This window comes from Musca domestica, unplaced genomic scaffold (genome assembly GCF_030504385.1).
Source record: "Musca domestica strain aabys unplaced genomic scaffold, Musca_domestica.polishedcontigs.V.1.1 14, whole genome shotgun sequence".
Taxonomy (NCBI): Eukaryota; Metazoa; Arthropoda; class Insecta; order Diptera; family Muscidae; genus Musca; species Musca domestica.
This window is the reverse complement of record NW_026712192.1, coordinates 10,267,841-10,285,775: the sequence shown is the minus strand read 5'-3', so window position 1 is coordinate 10,285,775 and position 17,935 is coordinate 10,267,841. Positions and strand designations below refer to the sequence as shown.

Sequence of the window (17,935 nt, the reverse complement as noted above, 5' to 3'; positions counted from 1 at the left end):
AAAAAAATTAGGAAATATTTGCGGTTTTTTGGGAACATTGATGCAATTTTTTTTTTTGATCTGCAATAGAAATAGGCGTTTTTTTTCTTCGGTGACCTATACTGAAATTTGATGAAGAATATTTTTGTTTTGGATGTCATCCCTCCAAAATGATGCTTTATAGGAAATTTGTAATATATATGAGTTCCCGAACTTTTAGTAAGATTTAGACTTTTGAGGTCTTCCAAGGACCTGTAGTAGAATTTTATGACAAATAATTTTGTAATTTTGACTTACTATGGTACCGTTTGTAGGGAGTTTTTTGCCATATTTTAAAAAAGGGTCAAAAATACCCATTTGTTTACTCGCATGAGGATTAAAAAATAAAAATATGAGGATTAAAAGACTGAAATAATCCTCGTGTTTTTATCTGCAATATTGCCAAAAACACTATATACCTAAAATCAAAGGATCCCATGGAATCGTAAATTGGATAAAGGGATTTTTCAGTAACATTTTCAAAAAAGGGCCAAAAAGACCCCTTTGTTGCCTCGCATGAGGGTTAAAAATTTAGACCGAAATAATCCTCGTGTTTTTATCTGCAATATTGAAAAAGACACTATATACTTAAAAATCAATGGATTCCATGGAATCGTAAACTGGAAATTTCCAAATATCTGGAAGAGGGGGAAACTTGCACCCTCTATTTAGGTTACTATGCGAAGTAAATTTTATAAACGCCATGTGTTTTCTATTTTTAGCTCTTTTCTTTTAGCACTTCGTGTTGCAAAGTGGTATTATCCCTTTTAGCACATTTACCCACCACATTCCACCTCCATAGTTTCCTAGCTCCATCTCAAAACCATCCCGGCTTTCTTTTTATCAGTTATTGTGGAGTTTTTTTTTAACATTTTTTGTCTCTAATTTCTTTTTTTTTTATTACCATTATCATTGATAATCACTTGCTGCTACTGTCCAACACCATCACCATCGATTTATCGATCGATCGATTGATTCATCCATCAATCAATTGCCTGATTATAATGTTAATTTGGCGTGAAACCCCATCTGATGACGTCGTCATTTATTGCACAATTTTTTTTTTTATTTTTCTCCTCTCCTTAGTATAATCCAAAATCTGTGAATAATCTATAAAACATAATAAGAAACTTAACCAAAAAAAAAAAAAAAAAAACAACAAATATAAGGTGAAACCCAAGCAAATTTTGTCCATTCATTATACACTTATCACCAGCCAAGACGAATTTCAACAAAAAAAAAAAAAAAAAACGTTTATGATGAAAGTTAAGCCATTTATTTAAAAGAAAAGAAAAAACAGGTGTTGGCCTATATATTTTTGCATATGAGACATTTTGTACATTAAATCCTCTGAAATAAAATTTTAATACAAAAGTTTTAGTCTTAACTTTGGGAACAATTTTTTTTTCAGTCTAGAAATAATTTCTATGCAAAACAGCACAATTTCTTTTTTTATTGAAAACAAGTAAACAATTATGAGACCCTTTTGCTGACAGCCTGGTTATTGAAACTGTTGACACTTTATAGGCGAGGTTTCGGAAGGATTGGGCCAATATTTTCCATTTCGTATCCACTTCCACTTCATGTTCCAGAACGGGTGGGTCAGTAAATTCCATATTTACATCAGATCTCTGGTTAAGAGTAATATATACAGGGTGAGATAAAAAAACTGCAACAAAGTCAAACGCCATAATTTTTACATTTTTTTTTAAAATTTTATTGAATAAAAGCAAAAAATTTCGGAAATAGCATCAAATATTAGAACAAGATTAAATTTGTTCGAATTGGTCACCTTTGGCACGGATTATGGCCTTCAAACGGTCACACGCAGCCCGAATGTTGCTCTGCGGTATTTTGGCCCATTCCCGGTGAAGCGCTTGCTTGAGGTGATCGACAATTTGGTATTTTTTAGTGCCAACCTTGCTTTTAAAAATATTCCAGACACAATAGTCCAACGGATTGATATCCGGAGATTTTGGTGGCCATTGTGCGCTGGAAATGAAGCGAGGAACCTCATTTTGTAACCATTCTTGGGTGGCGCGTGCTGAGTGCGGTGGTGCTGAGTCCTGTTGGAATGTCCAAGGTCTGTGGCCAAAATGTCTGAGTGTCTAGGGCTTTAATACACCCTCCAGAATATTTTCGCGATAATATTCGGCATTTACTCTGATGCCACGGTCGATTAATACGAGCGGAGAGCGACTATCTGCTGTTATGGCGGCCCCCACACCATCACCATGGCCGGCGCTTGAGTTCTGGTGACCAACCGAAGGTGCACATTTTCAGCTGACCTCTTCGGCAAGTAAACACACGATCATATACAAACTGCTGGACAACGAAGGAAACCAAATTCGGCAGTTCATTACTTTCGGCCAAGCGAAGCAATTCTTTAGCTCTATTGATTCTATTTTCTTTCTGTTGCGGTGTAAGTTCTTGCACTTTTTGGAATTTCAATGGCTTTACCCAGAGCTCATTTTTCAATATTTGCCGAATGGAATATTGCGATATGTTCTGCTCACGAGCCATTTTTAAGCCACTGCGACTCGGGTTTCTATCACGTCGCTTCTTTACTTTTCGAACCATTTCTGCTGATGTTGCTGTTTTCTTCTGTCCACTTCCTTGACATCGAGCGGCGTTACGAGACACAAAAGAGTTATTCACATTTAAATGCTGGAGTGCTCTAACGATAGCCACTTGTGGTTTTCCCGCCTAATATAAAGAAATCACACTATCACGCCTGAATTCCATCACGAATAACTTTTTTTCTGGAAAATTCTCACCAAAATGCTTTTGTACGCTTGTAAACAATATAATGAGCTGTCACCGGAATAATTTTAACAGCTGTCGGACGAGTGGCTTTTAAATGACAGCAGTCTGAAGTTGGTTGCAGTTTTTCTGTAATATTACGATGTGCGCACCAGCCAGCCAGGCAGACGGACACCCATAGATTGACTTCAAATATACTGAAACTAGTTTGGTCCAGAGAGAACTAAGGTCCAAAGTCGTTATTTCGTTGAGGAAAATAGGAAAAATCGCTGTCCTGATGTGCATCGTATTTTTTTTTCTTTAAAAAAATATCACTGTCCTGGGTTAGAGCGTAATTTTTTCTATGGAAAAAATCACCGTACTTGGGTACATCCTAAATGTTTCTATAGAAAAAATCACTATCCTGGGTGCTCCGTAATTTTTTCTATAGGAAAAATCACTGTCATGGGGTGCTGCGTAACTTTTTCTATAGAAAAAAATCACTATCCTGAAAGACAGTTGAATTTTTTTCAATATAAAAATATCACTGTTCTGGAGCACAGCGTGTTTTTTCTATAGATAAACCGAAGTCTCGGTTGCTGTAGATTGTTTATAGAAAAAAACATAGCCCGGGGAACAGTGTAATTTTTACTACAGAAAGCCTTTTCCCTGTAGGGATTACCGAGCTTTTTCCCCAATACCATGGGTTTTGTTTTTATTTTACCTCTAATTTCGCGAATTTATTTAGTTCCTCGTCCTTATAGAAAGCATTACCGATATTCATTTACTTTTGTTTATATTTGCCTACAATTTTGTTTTTTTTTTTTATTGTTATTATTATTGCATATATGCATTTGCCACCTAAGAGACCGCCAGACCACCTTTATTTTACTTTGCCATTTTTTTCTGCTTCTTTTTTTTCATATACAATGTGTGAATATCTCAACTAGATGTGACGTAATTTCGATTACATTACCTCACGTAGCCACTGTCTGCTGCTATTTTAGCTTCAGAAAACCTGTGGTGGTGGTTGTTGCTGAGCACCACGTTTGGGCGCCACATTTGTTGTTGGAGTCATTATGAAAAAATAAAAAATTAAAGCCTACAAATTTGCAGATATTTGTTAAAACGTGGAGATAGATTTTTGGCTGCCCAAACGTATGTTTTTTGATAATATTATTTGAAAACTATAAGCAGTTTTGTGGAGTCCCATTTTATTCGATCAGATCATCCTTATCAGTTTTAGAGACTTGTGAAGCTTACAATTTTATTTTACTATAAAGACTTCTATTATAAAGTCTAGAGACCAAGCGATCAAATTGCAGTGGGGCTTCGTTAAAATTTTTCATAGTTTTTCATACCATGAAAATTTGGTTTAAAATTTAAAATTTCTGTTACAATCTTAAAAATACCGAATGTAGCCGTATATTAGGGTCTATACAACGACGTGGACTTTTGTCATAAGCTATTACAATATTTAAATGCGAAACTTGACAAAAAAACATCTGTTTATAATGTAGCTAAAATCGTCAAAATACCGCAAATAGGGAGGTACCATGGGGATTATAAAACGTGGACCTGCACAGACAATTTTCTGGCATAGGCTGTAGTATCCATTACGAACTTCAAATACCAAATTTGAAAAAAATTGTGGTGAATAATGTCGCTTAAATCATAAAAATACCGAATATAGGGAGGTACCGTTATATGGGGGCTATACGAAGACGTGGACCTGCACAGACAATTTTCTGTCATAAGATGTAGTATTCATTACGAACTTCAAATACTTAATTAGAAAAAAAAATCTGATGAATAATGTCGCTAAAATCATCAAAATACCGAATATCGGGAGGTACCGTTATATGGGGGCTATACGAAGACGTAGACCTGCGCAGACAATTTTCTGGCATAGCCTGTAGTATCCATTACGAACTTCAAATACCAAATTTGAAACAATTCCGGTAAATAATGTCGCATGAATTACCAAAATACCCAAAATAGGGAGGTACCGTTATATGGGGGCTATACGAAGACGTGGACCTGCACAGACAATTTTCTGTCATAAGATGTAGTATTCATTACGAACTTCAAATTCTTAATTAGAAAAAAATTCTGGTGAATAATGTCGCTAAAATCATCAAAATACCGAATATCGGGGGGTACCGTTATATGGGGCCTATACGAAGACGTGGACCTGCACAGATAATTTTCTGGCATAGCCTGTAGTATCCATTACGAACTTCAAATACCAAATTTAAAAAAAATGTTGGTGAATAATGTAGCTAAAATCATGAAAATACCGAATATCGGGAGGTACCTTTATATGGGGGCTATACGAAGACGTGGACCTACATGGCCCATTTTCCATACCAAAAGACCTACAGACATAATACACATTTAAATAAATGTTTAACAACTTACTTCATTTCGTTCGGAAGATAGAGTGATTTCCACAGACAGATAGACGTACGGACATCGCCAAATCGGCATAGAATTTTATGCTGATCAAGAATATATATATATACTTTGTGGGGTCTAAAATGTATATTTCGAGGTGTTACAAACGGAATGACAAACTTAATATACCCTCCATACTATGGTGGAGGGTATAAAAATACCAACTCCATGTGATCTCGCCTCCATCCACTTCTTCTCCTTCTCCTGTCCGAAGAAAAAAATCCAATAATTTAATTAAAACTCGACTGATTGAAATATCTGTGCAAATAATGGCAATTATTGGACTTGGTACTTTGTTGCCGTTTGTTCGATTGGAGGGGGAGGCGTAATATTTTTCTCTTTGGATCTACTGTATTTTGTTGTTGTTGCTGTTATTGTTTTTATTCTTCGTCTTCTTATTGTTCTTTATAATTATCAAAATGTCAACAAAGGGCAACCCAACCAAATCGAGTTTTGTATCTACAACCAGGCAGGCAGGCCAGACCAGGCCAGTCGACTCGAGTCGCACACAAAGGAAACGTTCAAGTGGTGTTATTGTTGTTGCTGCTTCTGCCTCTGTTGCTCTTGTTGTCATTGTTATTTGAGATATTCACGTCAATAACAACAACAACAATAACCTCAGCAAAATAAGAGTAACACAATTCAACAACATTTTTCTGCTTTCTTCCAAGTAGAATATTGTAGAGAAAGTTCAATTACCCTAAAAATTGCTGAAGAAGAAAGGAAAAAATGCATCGCGGTTAGCTTAAAAAAATGGGGACTTTTCTACAGAACAAGGGATGTTTAAAGTATTAAATTTGGGCCTAATTTTGATATATACAGAGGTGATATAAAAACTGCAAAAAAGTCAAACGCCATAGATTCTACAATTTTTTTAATTTTATTGAATGAAAGCAAAAAAGGTCGGAAATAGCTTAAAATTTTAGAATAAGTCTAGATTTGTTCGAATTGGCCACCTTTGGCACGAATTATGACCGTCACACGCAGCCCAAATGGTGCTCTGTGGTATTTTGGCCCATTGCCGACAAATCGACACTTTGGTAATTTTTAGAGTCAACCTTGCTTTCCAAAATACTCCACAGACAATAGTCCAACGGATTGGTATTCGGAGATTTTGGTGGCCATTGTGCGCTGGAAATGAAGCGAGAAACAATCTCAATTTGTAACCATTCTTGGGTGACGCGTGCTGAGTGCGATGGTGCTGAGTCCTGTTGGAATGTTCAAGGTGTGCGGCCAAAATGTTTGCGTGTCCAAGGCTTTGATATACCCTTCAGAATATTTTCGCAGTAATATTCGGCATTTATCCTGATGCCACGTTCGATAAATACTAGCGGAGAGCGACCATCGGCTGTTATGGTGGTCCACACCATCACCATGACCGGCGCTTGAGTTCTGGTGGCCAACCGGAGGTGCACATTTTCAGCTGACCTCTTTGGCAAGTAAACCCGATCATTTTGTTTGTTTACAAACTGCTGGACAACGAATGTTTTCCCATCGAAGAAAACCCAATTCGGCAGTTCACCACTTTCGGCCAAGCGAAGTATCTCTTTAGCTCTTTTAAGTCTATTTTCTTTTTGTTGCCGTGTAAATTCTTGCACTATTTGGAATTTCAATGGGGTTACACCGAGCTCATTTTTCAATATGTGCCGAATGGAATATTGCGATAAGTTCACGAGCCATTTTTCATTCAGTACTTTTCGAACAATTATAGTACACAATTCCTGCAAGTACCTCCATATGTCCAGGCACCTCGAAATTGCAGATTTAAGGCATTATCTATTCAGCCAATACCAAATTGTATCAAGTATAGTTCTATTTAGCACTTTTCGTACAATAATAGTACACATGACCAAAAACAGCTCCTATCCTCAATCCCAGATACCAAAAGTGACCTGAATATCAAATTTAATCATTTCAGCTTTATTCCTTCACCTAATACCAAATTTAGTACTTTTCGTACAATTATAGTACACATCACACCAAAACCACCTCCATATCTTAACCGCAGACACCAACAGTGACATCTACATCAAATTTCAGAATATTATCTCTATCCCTTCACCCAATGCCAAGTATAGTACCATTTAGTTCTTTTCGTACAATTATAGTAAACATTGCCCAAAACACCTCCATATATTCGAGCTACACCCTAATACCAAAATTAAGATTTTAAGCCCGCTCTGTTTACCCAATGGCATATTGTACCAAATGTGGTACTATTTAGTACTTTTCGAGTACTTGTAGAACACATTATCAAAACCGCTTCTTTATCACAAATCTACCACAAATATTCGTCCCAAAACAAAATTTTTAAAATCCCAACTTCATCCGTTCACCTTAAACCAAACTGTTACAAATTTAGTACCGTTTAGTACAATTCGCACACTTAGTACATATTTCCAAAACCGCCTGCATGTATCAAATTTACTTTCCAACCTTGATTCTGATACCAAATTTTAATTCAATTCAAATTTTAGCTCTATCCGTCAACATAATACTAAACGGTACCATTTTAGGAGTTTAGTACAATTTTGGATCTTTTCGTAACCTTAAAGTGCGAATTTCCAAAAACTCTTTGGTATATTTATCCTGCACTCCATTAGTGACTTTCATTCCAAATTTCAGAATTCTAGCTCATTTGGTTTGTCCAGTACTTTTCGTAGTACGAATTTCGAAACATCCAGTCTTATCACACACCTACGCACCACGACTCGGCCTCATGCAGAATTTCAAAATTCTAGCTTTAGTCACTTCTGGGTTCAGTTATTTCACTACTTTTTCATTTAGATTGAGTTTTCCACTATTTGTAAGTAATGGGTGTGTTCGTAAGCATTCACCCCTTTTGAGTTGGAGAACTTTTAATTAAATCAGGCATCCTTCCCTTTGGGGGTTGACCTCTTCTTTATATTTGCTCTAAAACTCTTGGATAGAAGTTTTTCCATTGTCCAACGCCAATCATTCATCGCCTTAAATAAATTACCATTAAACCAATCGATCCGACGATTCCATGAGGTACCTCTCCCAGTCATATGTATTTTCATTGAAGAAATCTGCAAAAATCAGCCAAAATTTGTAGGAGTGATACGTTAAAGGAAAAAACGAAAGCAAATGCCTCCTCAACGAAAGCGTTAAAGAAAAAGTTTCATTCTGGTCGTTAATGTCGTTCGATTTTTCTTGACGGTTCTTTTATCAAGTTTCGAATGAATTTTCCAGTCGTCACTGTTAGGAATAACTTCAATCTTTGGCAAGAGTCGATATTACCCTTTCTCAAACCCCGATCGAAAAAATGAAAAAAAAATCGTCAACCGGCCGATCGAAAAAAAATTAAAAAAAAACTCGTCAACCGATCAAAATTGTATTAATCCATTTGACCTGATTACTACGAATTTGGAATTTTTTATGTCCTTCAATTACACCAAGCAACCATAAAATTCTCCACTTTTGGAGATTTCCAATAATTCTCTTCCTCCTCTTTTTAATAGTTTCTCTCTTAAAAAAAATCAAATTAAATAGTCAAACTGATGGGAACCCCCGCCTGCCATTCAAAACTAAATCCCGACCATAAATCGCTGCACAAAAGTACTGCGTACATCGGGTCTTGGTCTTGCATTATCTTCTTATTTTTTACTAGAATGCTTTTACCTACTTGCAGTTAAATAAATGAGCTTTTAATTAAGTGTGACATAAAGTCAGTCAGTCAGTGAGTATTCTGTGTGAAATTCCTTGCATCCGCACATTGGGTGGGTGGCGGCCGGTATACATTTGTAAATGTAATGACGTATATCAAATGAAAATATGTAATTCCAATTTTTTTGCAAATAAACGCCGGGTTACAGAGGTGTCGATTTGTTGACTTAACGAACGCCCACTTTTGATGCCGTTACGCTGCAGAACGGACAGGAAAAAGGAAATGAATGAGGGGTTGTTTATATTGGTGGGACTCACGCTCCCTCATTCCCCTTTGGTTGTTGGTGATTTTATTTTTTTGGTTTTAGCGGTGCGATTGTGCCGGTATTGCATTCATTGATGGACGGTCGAGGAGATGGCAAGAGGCGTCAATGGTGGCTAGGCAGACAATAATATTCTGAAATAAAACGCAATTACGATGTTTGTTTATAAAACTCGTAAAACAGCGAGAGAGAGATCGGGAGTGGAAAAAGAGTCGTAAAAACCCATGGCGTAGAAATTTATAGGTGGGTCAATGTCAATGTCATGCAAAGAGGAATATGTAATCAAGGCATTGTCGGGCACATTGATCTTTTTTCGTATAACAAATTATTGGCTTTTAAAAAATTTCACGCAAATAAAAAATATTGGCACTAATTGTGGATGGAGTTGCAAAAAATTCTATTTCTGGCTATATTCTTAATTTCAAGACCTACAGACTTGAAGAGTAGAGATAGAAAAATTCTACTAAATCTAACTTCTTCTTATAGTATATCCTTATTTTATTGGCTATTCCAAGATCTAAATGAGCTCGAAGAGTAGAGGTGATAAAGAAATCCAACTTCTGCTTCTGAGTAGAATATCTGACTAAAATATCCATATTTTACCTTCAATTAAAATACCGTTACTTGATGACTTACCTATAAAAAATATCAAATAAATTCCTATTAACTTGACAAAGGCTCTAGACGGGTTCCAACTTGAGATTCCAAAAAAATAAGTTAAACGCCATATTTTTAAACCATCCCCTCATATATTTTTAAGAAACCAAATAACTTCTGTGTATTTCCAAAATTAATAATTATCTTCTTCTCTTTTTTTTGCAGGCTCAACGTCCCGAGAATACGGTTATGCAAGCCCTTGAATCGCTGAATGATGCCCAAGTCAATGATTTTCTTAGCGGCAAAACTCCATTGAATTTGAGTATGCGTCTGGGTGATCATATGATGCTGATACAGTTACAACTTAGCACGGTAAATCCTGTCAACAGTGCCGCTCATCACAGCGGCTCGAATTGCAGCAGTAGTTCCTCACGTACACGTTCCAGTCATCATCATCATCACCATCATCATCGCAGCAGTAGTAGTCGCAGTGCATCGACACAAACTGCCGGTGGATCGACAGCAGCAACAAATGGTGGAACCTCAGCGCCAGCTTCCTCATCTTCCAACAGCGGTAGCAGCAGCAACAACAGTCACCATCATCATCACCACCACCATCATCATCAGCACAATAATGGTGTTAATGGTGTAGTACCAGGATCCATAGCCTCATCAAATGCTACAGCAGGTGGAGCAGGAGTTGGAGTGGTCATGCCCACTGCCCAAAATGCCAATGCAGTGAGGAAATTTGAAATGGATACAACACAAAGGGTTGTGGGAAAACATGCCAACCCCACCGTAGTACCACCACCATCGACTGTAAGAATGACAACACCATTGGCCGCACAACCACTTCCCACACCAACATCCTCCTCAACGTCTGGTGTCAACGGCGCAATAAACTCCAAAAATTCCGATTTCAGCTCATATCTAAGCAATATTGTCAAGAGTATTGCTATGGCTCAGCCCGGTTCACGTCTAACACCTGCCGTCACCACAAATGCTGCGGCTGCTGGTTCGGCTGGGCAACAAACAACAACTACAAGCGCAATTCCCACATCGGCCATTGTGCCAGTAGTGGCCTCGCCCTTCCATACACCCTCCTCAGCTGAGGCTGTACTCTTGGAACAGTCACCCATCAAATCTTTATCAAATTTAGTCTCAAGCCCCATTAAGACCACATCAATTAAACACATTCCCCGTATATCTTCGAATAGTAGTAACAACAACAATAGTTCCTCCAATTCCGTGGCCCTTGGCCCACATACAACGGCTTTAAGTGCTAATACTGCAACGGCAGCAGCACCACCACCAATTTGTCAGGATCCCATTGCAGCGAAGTTGACCTCCTGTCTCTGTACCAGACTTAATGGAGGAAGCAGTGGTGCTGGGAATATGGCACCTCATGTAAGCGCCAAACAATGCATTGAAAGTTCATGTATTACTTCACAACAACAACAACAACAACAGCAACAGATGCCACAATTAGCTCAACAACAACAGCATCAACAACAACAACGTACAAGCTCTATAATGACCAGCACACCAAATTATAAATCTATTAATTCCGGTGGTCCTGTTTTGACAACACCACCCCCACCCCTAACAAATATTGCCGGCAATTCTTCCTCAGCATCGTCGCGTGCCTCTTCATCGTCGTCCTCGTCGTCGTCGTTACACAAAACAGCCCACAATGCAATTACCCGTAAGCATCGTCATCATCATCATCACCACCACCATCATCATCACTACCATCACCCTGGAGTACAAACCAGCAATTCCGTAAAATTGCAACCAAATCTCTCCTCGACGTCTTCATCTTCGTCGTCCTCAACAACACCCCAACGCGGTGGTGGCATTTCCAATGATAGTGGTTTCAATTCCAGCGATGATACCCTAAACATTTCTACACAAACTCCAACAAAGTCCAAACCCACTGTGGCAGCACCAACGCCCCTAATGATAGCCGCTCCATTGGCCTCAAGCTCTAACACCACCACACCAATTGCGGCCCAATCCAACCATTCAACACCAACTAGCGCAACGGCCGCAGCTGCCGCAACACCCATTGAACTAGATGAATCCGGCATTGTTTCAGATTCCCGTACACTCGCCGAGGCATCACGTAATCTCACCCAAACGCTGCGCAAACTATCCAAAGAAGTTTTCACCAATAAAATCGATTTCTCGGCCAGCGAGGAGACACCGCGCAAAAGTGGTTCCGGCGCCGTCATTGAATCAATGAAAAATCACGGCAAAGGAATATATTCGGGAACATTTTCGGGTACACTAAATCCAGCTCTGCAGGACAGATATGGTCGTCCCAAACGTGATATATCCACCGTAATACATATTTTGAATGATCTGTTGAGTGCAACGCCACAATATCATCGTGGTGCACGCATTAGCTTTGAGGCTCCATCAACATCGGCAGCTGCCGCAGCATCGGTGGCAGCAGCCAGCGGTTCGCCGGGTGCTATACATCATAGTTCCAGGAGTAAACATGTAAGTGGGGAAACACTATGCATATTATGGTAGAAAAATTACTTAGGATAGTTGGTATATAATTAAACCTTGGAAGACCTGCGACTTTAAGGGATTATTGTTCAAATAGGTGTTTTTCTAAGATCGGCTATGTGATTATGGAATATATTCTGTTGCTTTATTTAAATTTGATAACAAATATTTCGGTAATTTCTTCGGTTTTGGCCACATTTTCAAAATTCTACTCCTCAGTCCGTATCCTTTTTGAAATATCATCATTCATCTTGACCAACCTATTAGACGCAAACTCTCTATTACAGAAAAAAAAACGAATCGCGAAGTTGACCGAGCCTGAGTCTGGATAAATCCTGATTCCTGAGTCGATGGAAAGTATACGTAATATGTTCAAATTCCATAATATCCTATCAAAGGATGCTAAATATATTGAAATATATGTGCCTTCTTCCCAGTTTCAAATGATGGAATAAACGAAGTGCAACAAGATTCAAATACACGTTATTGTCCTGCCGAGGATTTCCTAGACTATAGACTCTTTCTAAGTAAATGTTCGGTTCCTTGGGGACCTTTTGCAAGAGGTTTTTGTGTCGATTGAGCTTTCCATTTACCACATACATTTCCATGCTTCAAAAATCTACTGCTTAAGGATTCCATTTCCAAGTTGTATCGTATACAAGTTGTAACGTATATTTACGACATGGTGGCTATGTTGATCAGTGATAATTTCTCACAAAAAAAAGAAAACCTTACAATGGATGCAAGAAGCAAAAGAGAGAAATATCGAAGAACACTAAAAGTACGGTCTTATCGTACTTTGATTTGAGTTTAGGTTGCGTACCTAGTGTTTCACTCGGAGACTCTTGGTCCATTGTGTACATCCTAGAAAGAATCAGTTATGGTGATAAGAAATACAGAGAAGCGAAATGAATTAGTTGTAGGGAGGTCTAGCCTAGCCATGAGATGATTTTAGCAAACCTATAGATGATGAAGGGGGGTCTGCGTCGGAGACCCTTGGCCCATTGTGTACATCGTAGAAAGAATCAGTTGTGGTCATAAGAAAAGGTAGAGAAGCGAAAAGAAAAATGGCTTGTTGAAATGAATTGGTAGCAGAGAGATATAGTCTAGCCATGAGATGCTTTTAGCAAACCTATAGATGATGAAGGCGTCTATATCTGAGAGGGAAAAATTGAGGTTCGATATCTGATACCACAATGGGAAGTCAATATGTCTACAACGATTTTTAGTTCCAACCTACTAGAAGATGGCAGATTCTTCTCGAGATAACCGGCCAGATTACCTTAGATTCATTGAAGCATTTTCGAATCGACTGACATAATAGCGGATACGTGGTTTGACAGTCTCTTTAATTAATTGATTCAACAATCGACTGGAAACCACCTCGAGCTAGTCTTTTCATTCCCTATTATATTGCTCTGTCCTGGAACCCAAAAAAGTTTAATGAGGTCGCGAATTTCAGGAAGGACTTTCTTACAGTCAATAATGGCTCCCGACAAAGTTCTCTTACCATTTCGGCTAATGGCTCCGGCCATAACAAAGTTCTCTTACCATTTCGGCTACCTTTTTGGTTGCAAGGATCTCCGCCCGATAAACTCGGCAGTTACAATTAATTAATTAAAGCGTTTAATGATTAGGTTTTGACAGAATACATTTTCATTATCGTCCTCGCCTTGATAGCTCGACGACTCCATTCTCAATTCTCTCACAACACATGGTATTCCCTCTGTCTTGTCATGCTAAGGAAATATATATTTTTACCATTTCCTTGGCACACTTAGGGAATTTGACAAGCTAAGTTATAAAAGGCGACATTTACCATAAAACACCTCGGAAGAAAAACACGGAGCAAGGATAATATAAATCTGGGACACTAAGAGAAAGAGAAATACCAAATACGAAGACCTAGACCTAGACCTGCACACACAATTCTCTGTCGTAGGCGGGAACTTCAAATACAAAATCTGAAGCAATTCCGGTAAATAGTGTCGCTGAAATCAGCAAACTATCGAATATAGAGAGGTAACGATATATGGGGGTATATAAAAATTAAACACACATTTGAGTAAAATTTTATCAACCTACTTCAATTCATTCGGAAGCTAGAGTTATTTCCACAGACGGGCAGACAGACAAATGGACGGTCATCAATAAATCGACATAGAATTCTATGCTGATCAAGAATATATATACTTTGTGGGATCTAAAATTCATATTTCGAGGTGTTACAAACGGAAGGACAAACTTAATATACCCTGCATACTATGGTGAAGGGTATAAAAAGTCAATCATTCTTGACCAAAATTTCGAATAGAAGTGAAATGTCCAAGACAAAACAAATTGTTGGCTTATTCATGGAAAAACTCCAACGGGAACCTTTGTATCCATTTTGTTCATTTTATGCCGCTAAAATCCTTATAATACTCAAAGAAAGTTAATCCGAAATAACTTGAATTATTCTCACACAGTTCCGTTTTTACTTAAACGCCATGATGCCTTTATAAGCAGACCCTTTTAGTATATTAGGTCGCATTGTTTCTCATTTTTTAAACTTCTTTAATATTTTATCGCCATTTTTTAACCCCACAACAGTTTTTAGTATTAGCTTAAATTGTAATTTCAAGGGGATAAAAAGTACCCGAACACCTTATAAGAATCTTGCCATGCGCTCAAATTAATCTATTCTAGTCTGAAAACCAATTTTTTGCATTCATAAATCTAATCTGTTTTTCCTCTCCTTTCTCTTTACAGCTTTCATCAAAGCATCATCACTCCTCGCATCCCTCCTGTGTCAAATGCATTAAAACACATAACAATAGCGCTTCCACCTCCTCGTCGTCGTCGTCAATCAATAGTGGATCTAATGGTGGTGGCGGTTCAGCGTCATCATCCTCTTCTTCACCCATATGTGCTTATGGCGAATGCAGCGGTCATTATGTTAGCAAATCACAATCAAGCAAAAGCTATCCCTGTTGCCAACCAGATGTGACTAACAGTTCCAATATGGTTACCAGCCATCATCATTCTTCGTCGTCGTCGTCGTCGTCAGCGTCATCATCGCATCACCAACACCACCATCATCATCATCACCAATCCCAACAACAGGTGATGGTGGATGAGCGCAAGGTGTGCCAATGTCGTTATCGCATACACAGTGAAACCGGCGAACGAGAACGCGAACATACCTGCCAGAAATGTGCTACCGAAATGGATAATATGAAAACCAAATCTAAATTGGATCAATTGCGTTTGGTAATGCAACAGCGCAAACAGAAACGTGAGGCACGCAAATTAAAGGGAGCTCCATATGGAGCACGCGTTGTTGGCACCACCAGCACAGCCACGACGGCAACATCGGGTGGCGCTGGTGTTGTAGATGCTGGCAATGCCACCAGCCTCAGTGCTACAAATAGCCCAATTAGTGCAAATAACAATCAACAAACACCAATTAGTGTGGCCAGTGCATCCACAGCGCCCAGTGAAGTATCACCAAATCATATTGTCGAAGAGGTTGATACAGCTGCATAGATTTATAACTAAACAAAAAAAAACATAAAATGCAAAATACGTTTTGTGTTTCAGAATTACAACTTTTTTTATAGATAAACTATTTGATGCTTATTCTTCTTGATTTTTTTAAGAAATTAATTTTATTAGAATTTAAAGAAAAAAAATTGCTGTTCATATTTTTTTTAATTTTAATTAGTTTTTCTTCGTGTAGCATTTATTAGTTTTTAGATAAAAAATAAAATACCTTTTTTTTTCTCACATTACCACCAACAATTACAACAACAACGATGACTACTTTACAACAACAAAAATCAAAGAAAATATCGTAAAATGTAAAATTTATTTATACACAACCACCAGTTTTTTTAAGGCAATTTGTTCATTTTTTTTTTGTAATAACTAGCCTCAGTCCGTGAATATTTTAGGAGTTCGATTTTAAGCGAGCTTGGGAAAGCATTAACACCTTTTCCTCCTTTTTTATCATTCTTTAAGGCAAAAAGAATCTGTCTTAAAGTTTGACAGAATGGATTTTTACTGATTTAGCCTCATCATTTTTTGAAAACAGTATCATTGAACCATCTTAGAAATAGTTTTAAAATCCACCGATTTTTTCCACATTTCCCCATTGTTTTTAGTGGAGAAATTTCTTTTTTTTTTTCTATAACTCGGCTCAAAGAAGTAATAAAGTGCAAATAATTGCGAATAACTTACTTTGAAAGAGATATGCAACCTGAAAAAATGATGGAAAATTAACAAAATTTTGAGGTTTATTTTTTAATAGAAATTGACTCAATATTAGGCTACCTTACTTTTATTTGATTGCCTCATCTTGGATTAAACTCTGAAATATATCTGTTTTATAATTTTTTCTACAAGTCAAGATTCCAAAAATTCCTTACCTTTATTTGATTGCCTCATCTTGGATTAAACGCTGGAATATATATGTTTTATAATTTTAGATCTACAAGTCAAGCACCCAAAGTTCGCCATACCACGTAATCATTTCCCGGATGGTTAGGATTCCGAGAGTTTTTACTCAAACGGAGTTATTTTATTTGTGATTATCAAGAAATTCTGCTGATTTTTTTGGCCAAATAATATATCATTATACCTTCTAAAAGTCTTGATGTTGATATCTGGAAATGTTTTTGATTTTTCGATTACCAGAGACATCTGTAGCCGAACTTTATGATTGGCGAATTATTGAAAAAATGGACAAATTTTGCAAAATCTAACTGGTGGTTACCAAATTAAATTAATTAATGTTATGTTTAAATAATTTATATATAAAAATTGTGTTTTCTTCGGTTTTAACGTCAACATGCCTTTTCCTAATATTTTTGGATTATATCATAAAAAATAATAATAATTTTCATTCATATATGTAGCTCTATTTTAAATGAATTTTTGTTGGATTTTTTTAGCTTAAGAAATGTTTTTTTGGTTTTTTGCTTTATTACTATTAAATTAATAACAACAACAATAATAATAATAGTTTTAAATAACAAAAACAAAAGAGACCTTAAATTTGCAATAATTTTGAAATGGAAACAAAACACATTAATGATGGTCCACAATTCGTAATTTTCAATATTAGATCTGTTAGTTTTTTTAATTTTGTAATTTTGCTCCGCAGGCTGAGCTATTGTTTCTTAAAACAAAACTTCATTCTAATGCAATTTATTTTATTTCTAGAATGAATTTTGAACACATCTGTTACTACTTTACAACTACTTTCTTAACATTTTTTCCCACTGTTTTTTTTTAATCTTAATAAAAATATATATTAAAACGTTGTGCGTTATTTTTTTAAACTCCATTTTATTTAAACTTAGTTCAAAACTTTCCCCAATTTCTTTTTCCTTCCTTCCTTTCCTTCCCACCAAACAAATAAACTTCCCTTACACATATGAATTTTTTGCCTTTTGGTTTATTGAAAATACCAACAAAACCTATAAACTTTAGTTTTAAATTTTAAATAAGAAATAAATACATATATATATTTTTTGGAAAACTTAATTTAAATATTATTACAACAATCAATCAATCAATCAACAACAACTACTACAAATATTTTACAAATTATTTTTATTATTACTTTTTATTTTATTTTTATTTTTTAATTTAAAATTTTTGTGTGAAAA

The 17,935-nt window shown here is 36.8% G+C and overlaps 1 protein-coding gene across 2 annotated transcripts in view; it reads left to right on the top strand.

Moving 5' to 3' along the window:
• The window catches only part of LOC101901475 (midnolin homolog), a 107,258-nt gene extending 89,323 nt beyond the window's left edge, over nucleotides 1–17,935 (top strand). For both annotated transcript variants that reach the window (XM_005184886.4, XM_059119175.1), the window contains 2 exons: nucleotides 9,990–12,269; nucleotides 15,033–17,935. In XM_005184886.4, the coding sequence (XP_005184943.2) occupies nucleotides 9,990–12,269; nucleotides 15,033–15,809 (3,057 nt within the window). In that variant the 3' untranslated portion in view covers nucleotides 15,810–17,935. The remainder of the gene's footprint in view (nucleotides 1–9,989; nucleotides 12,270–15,032) is intronic.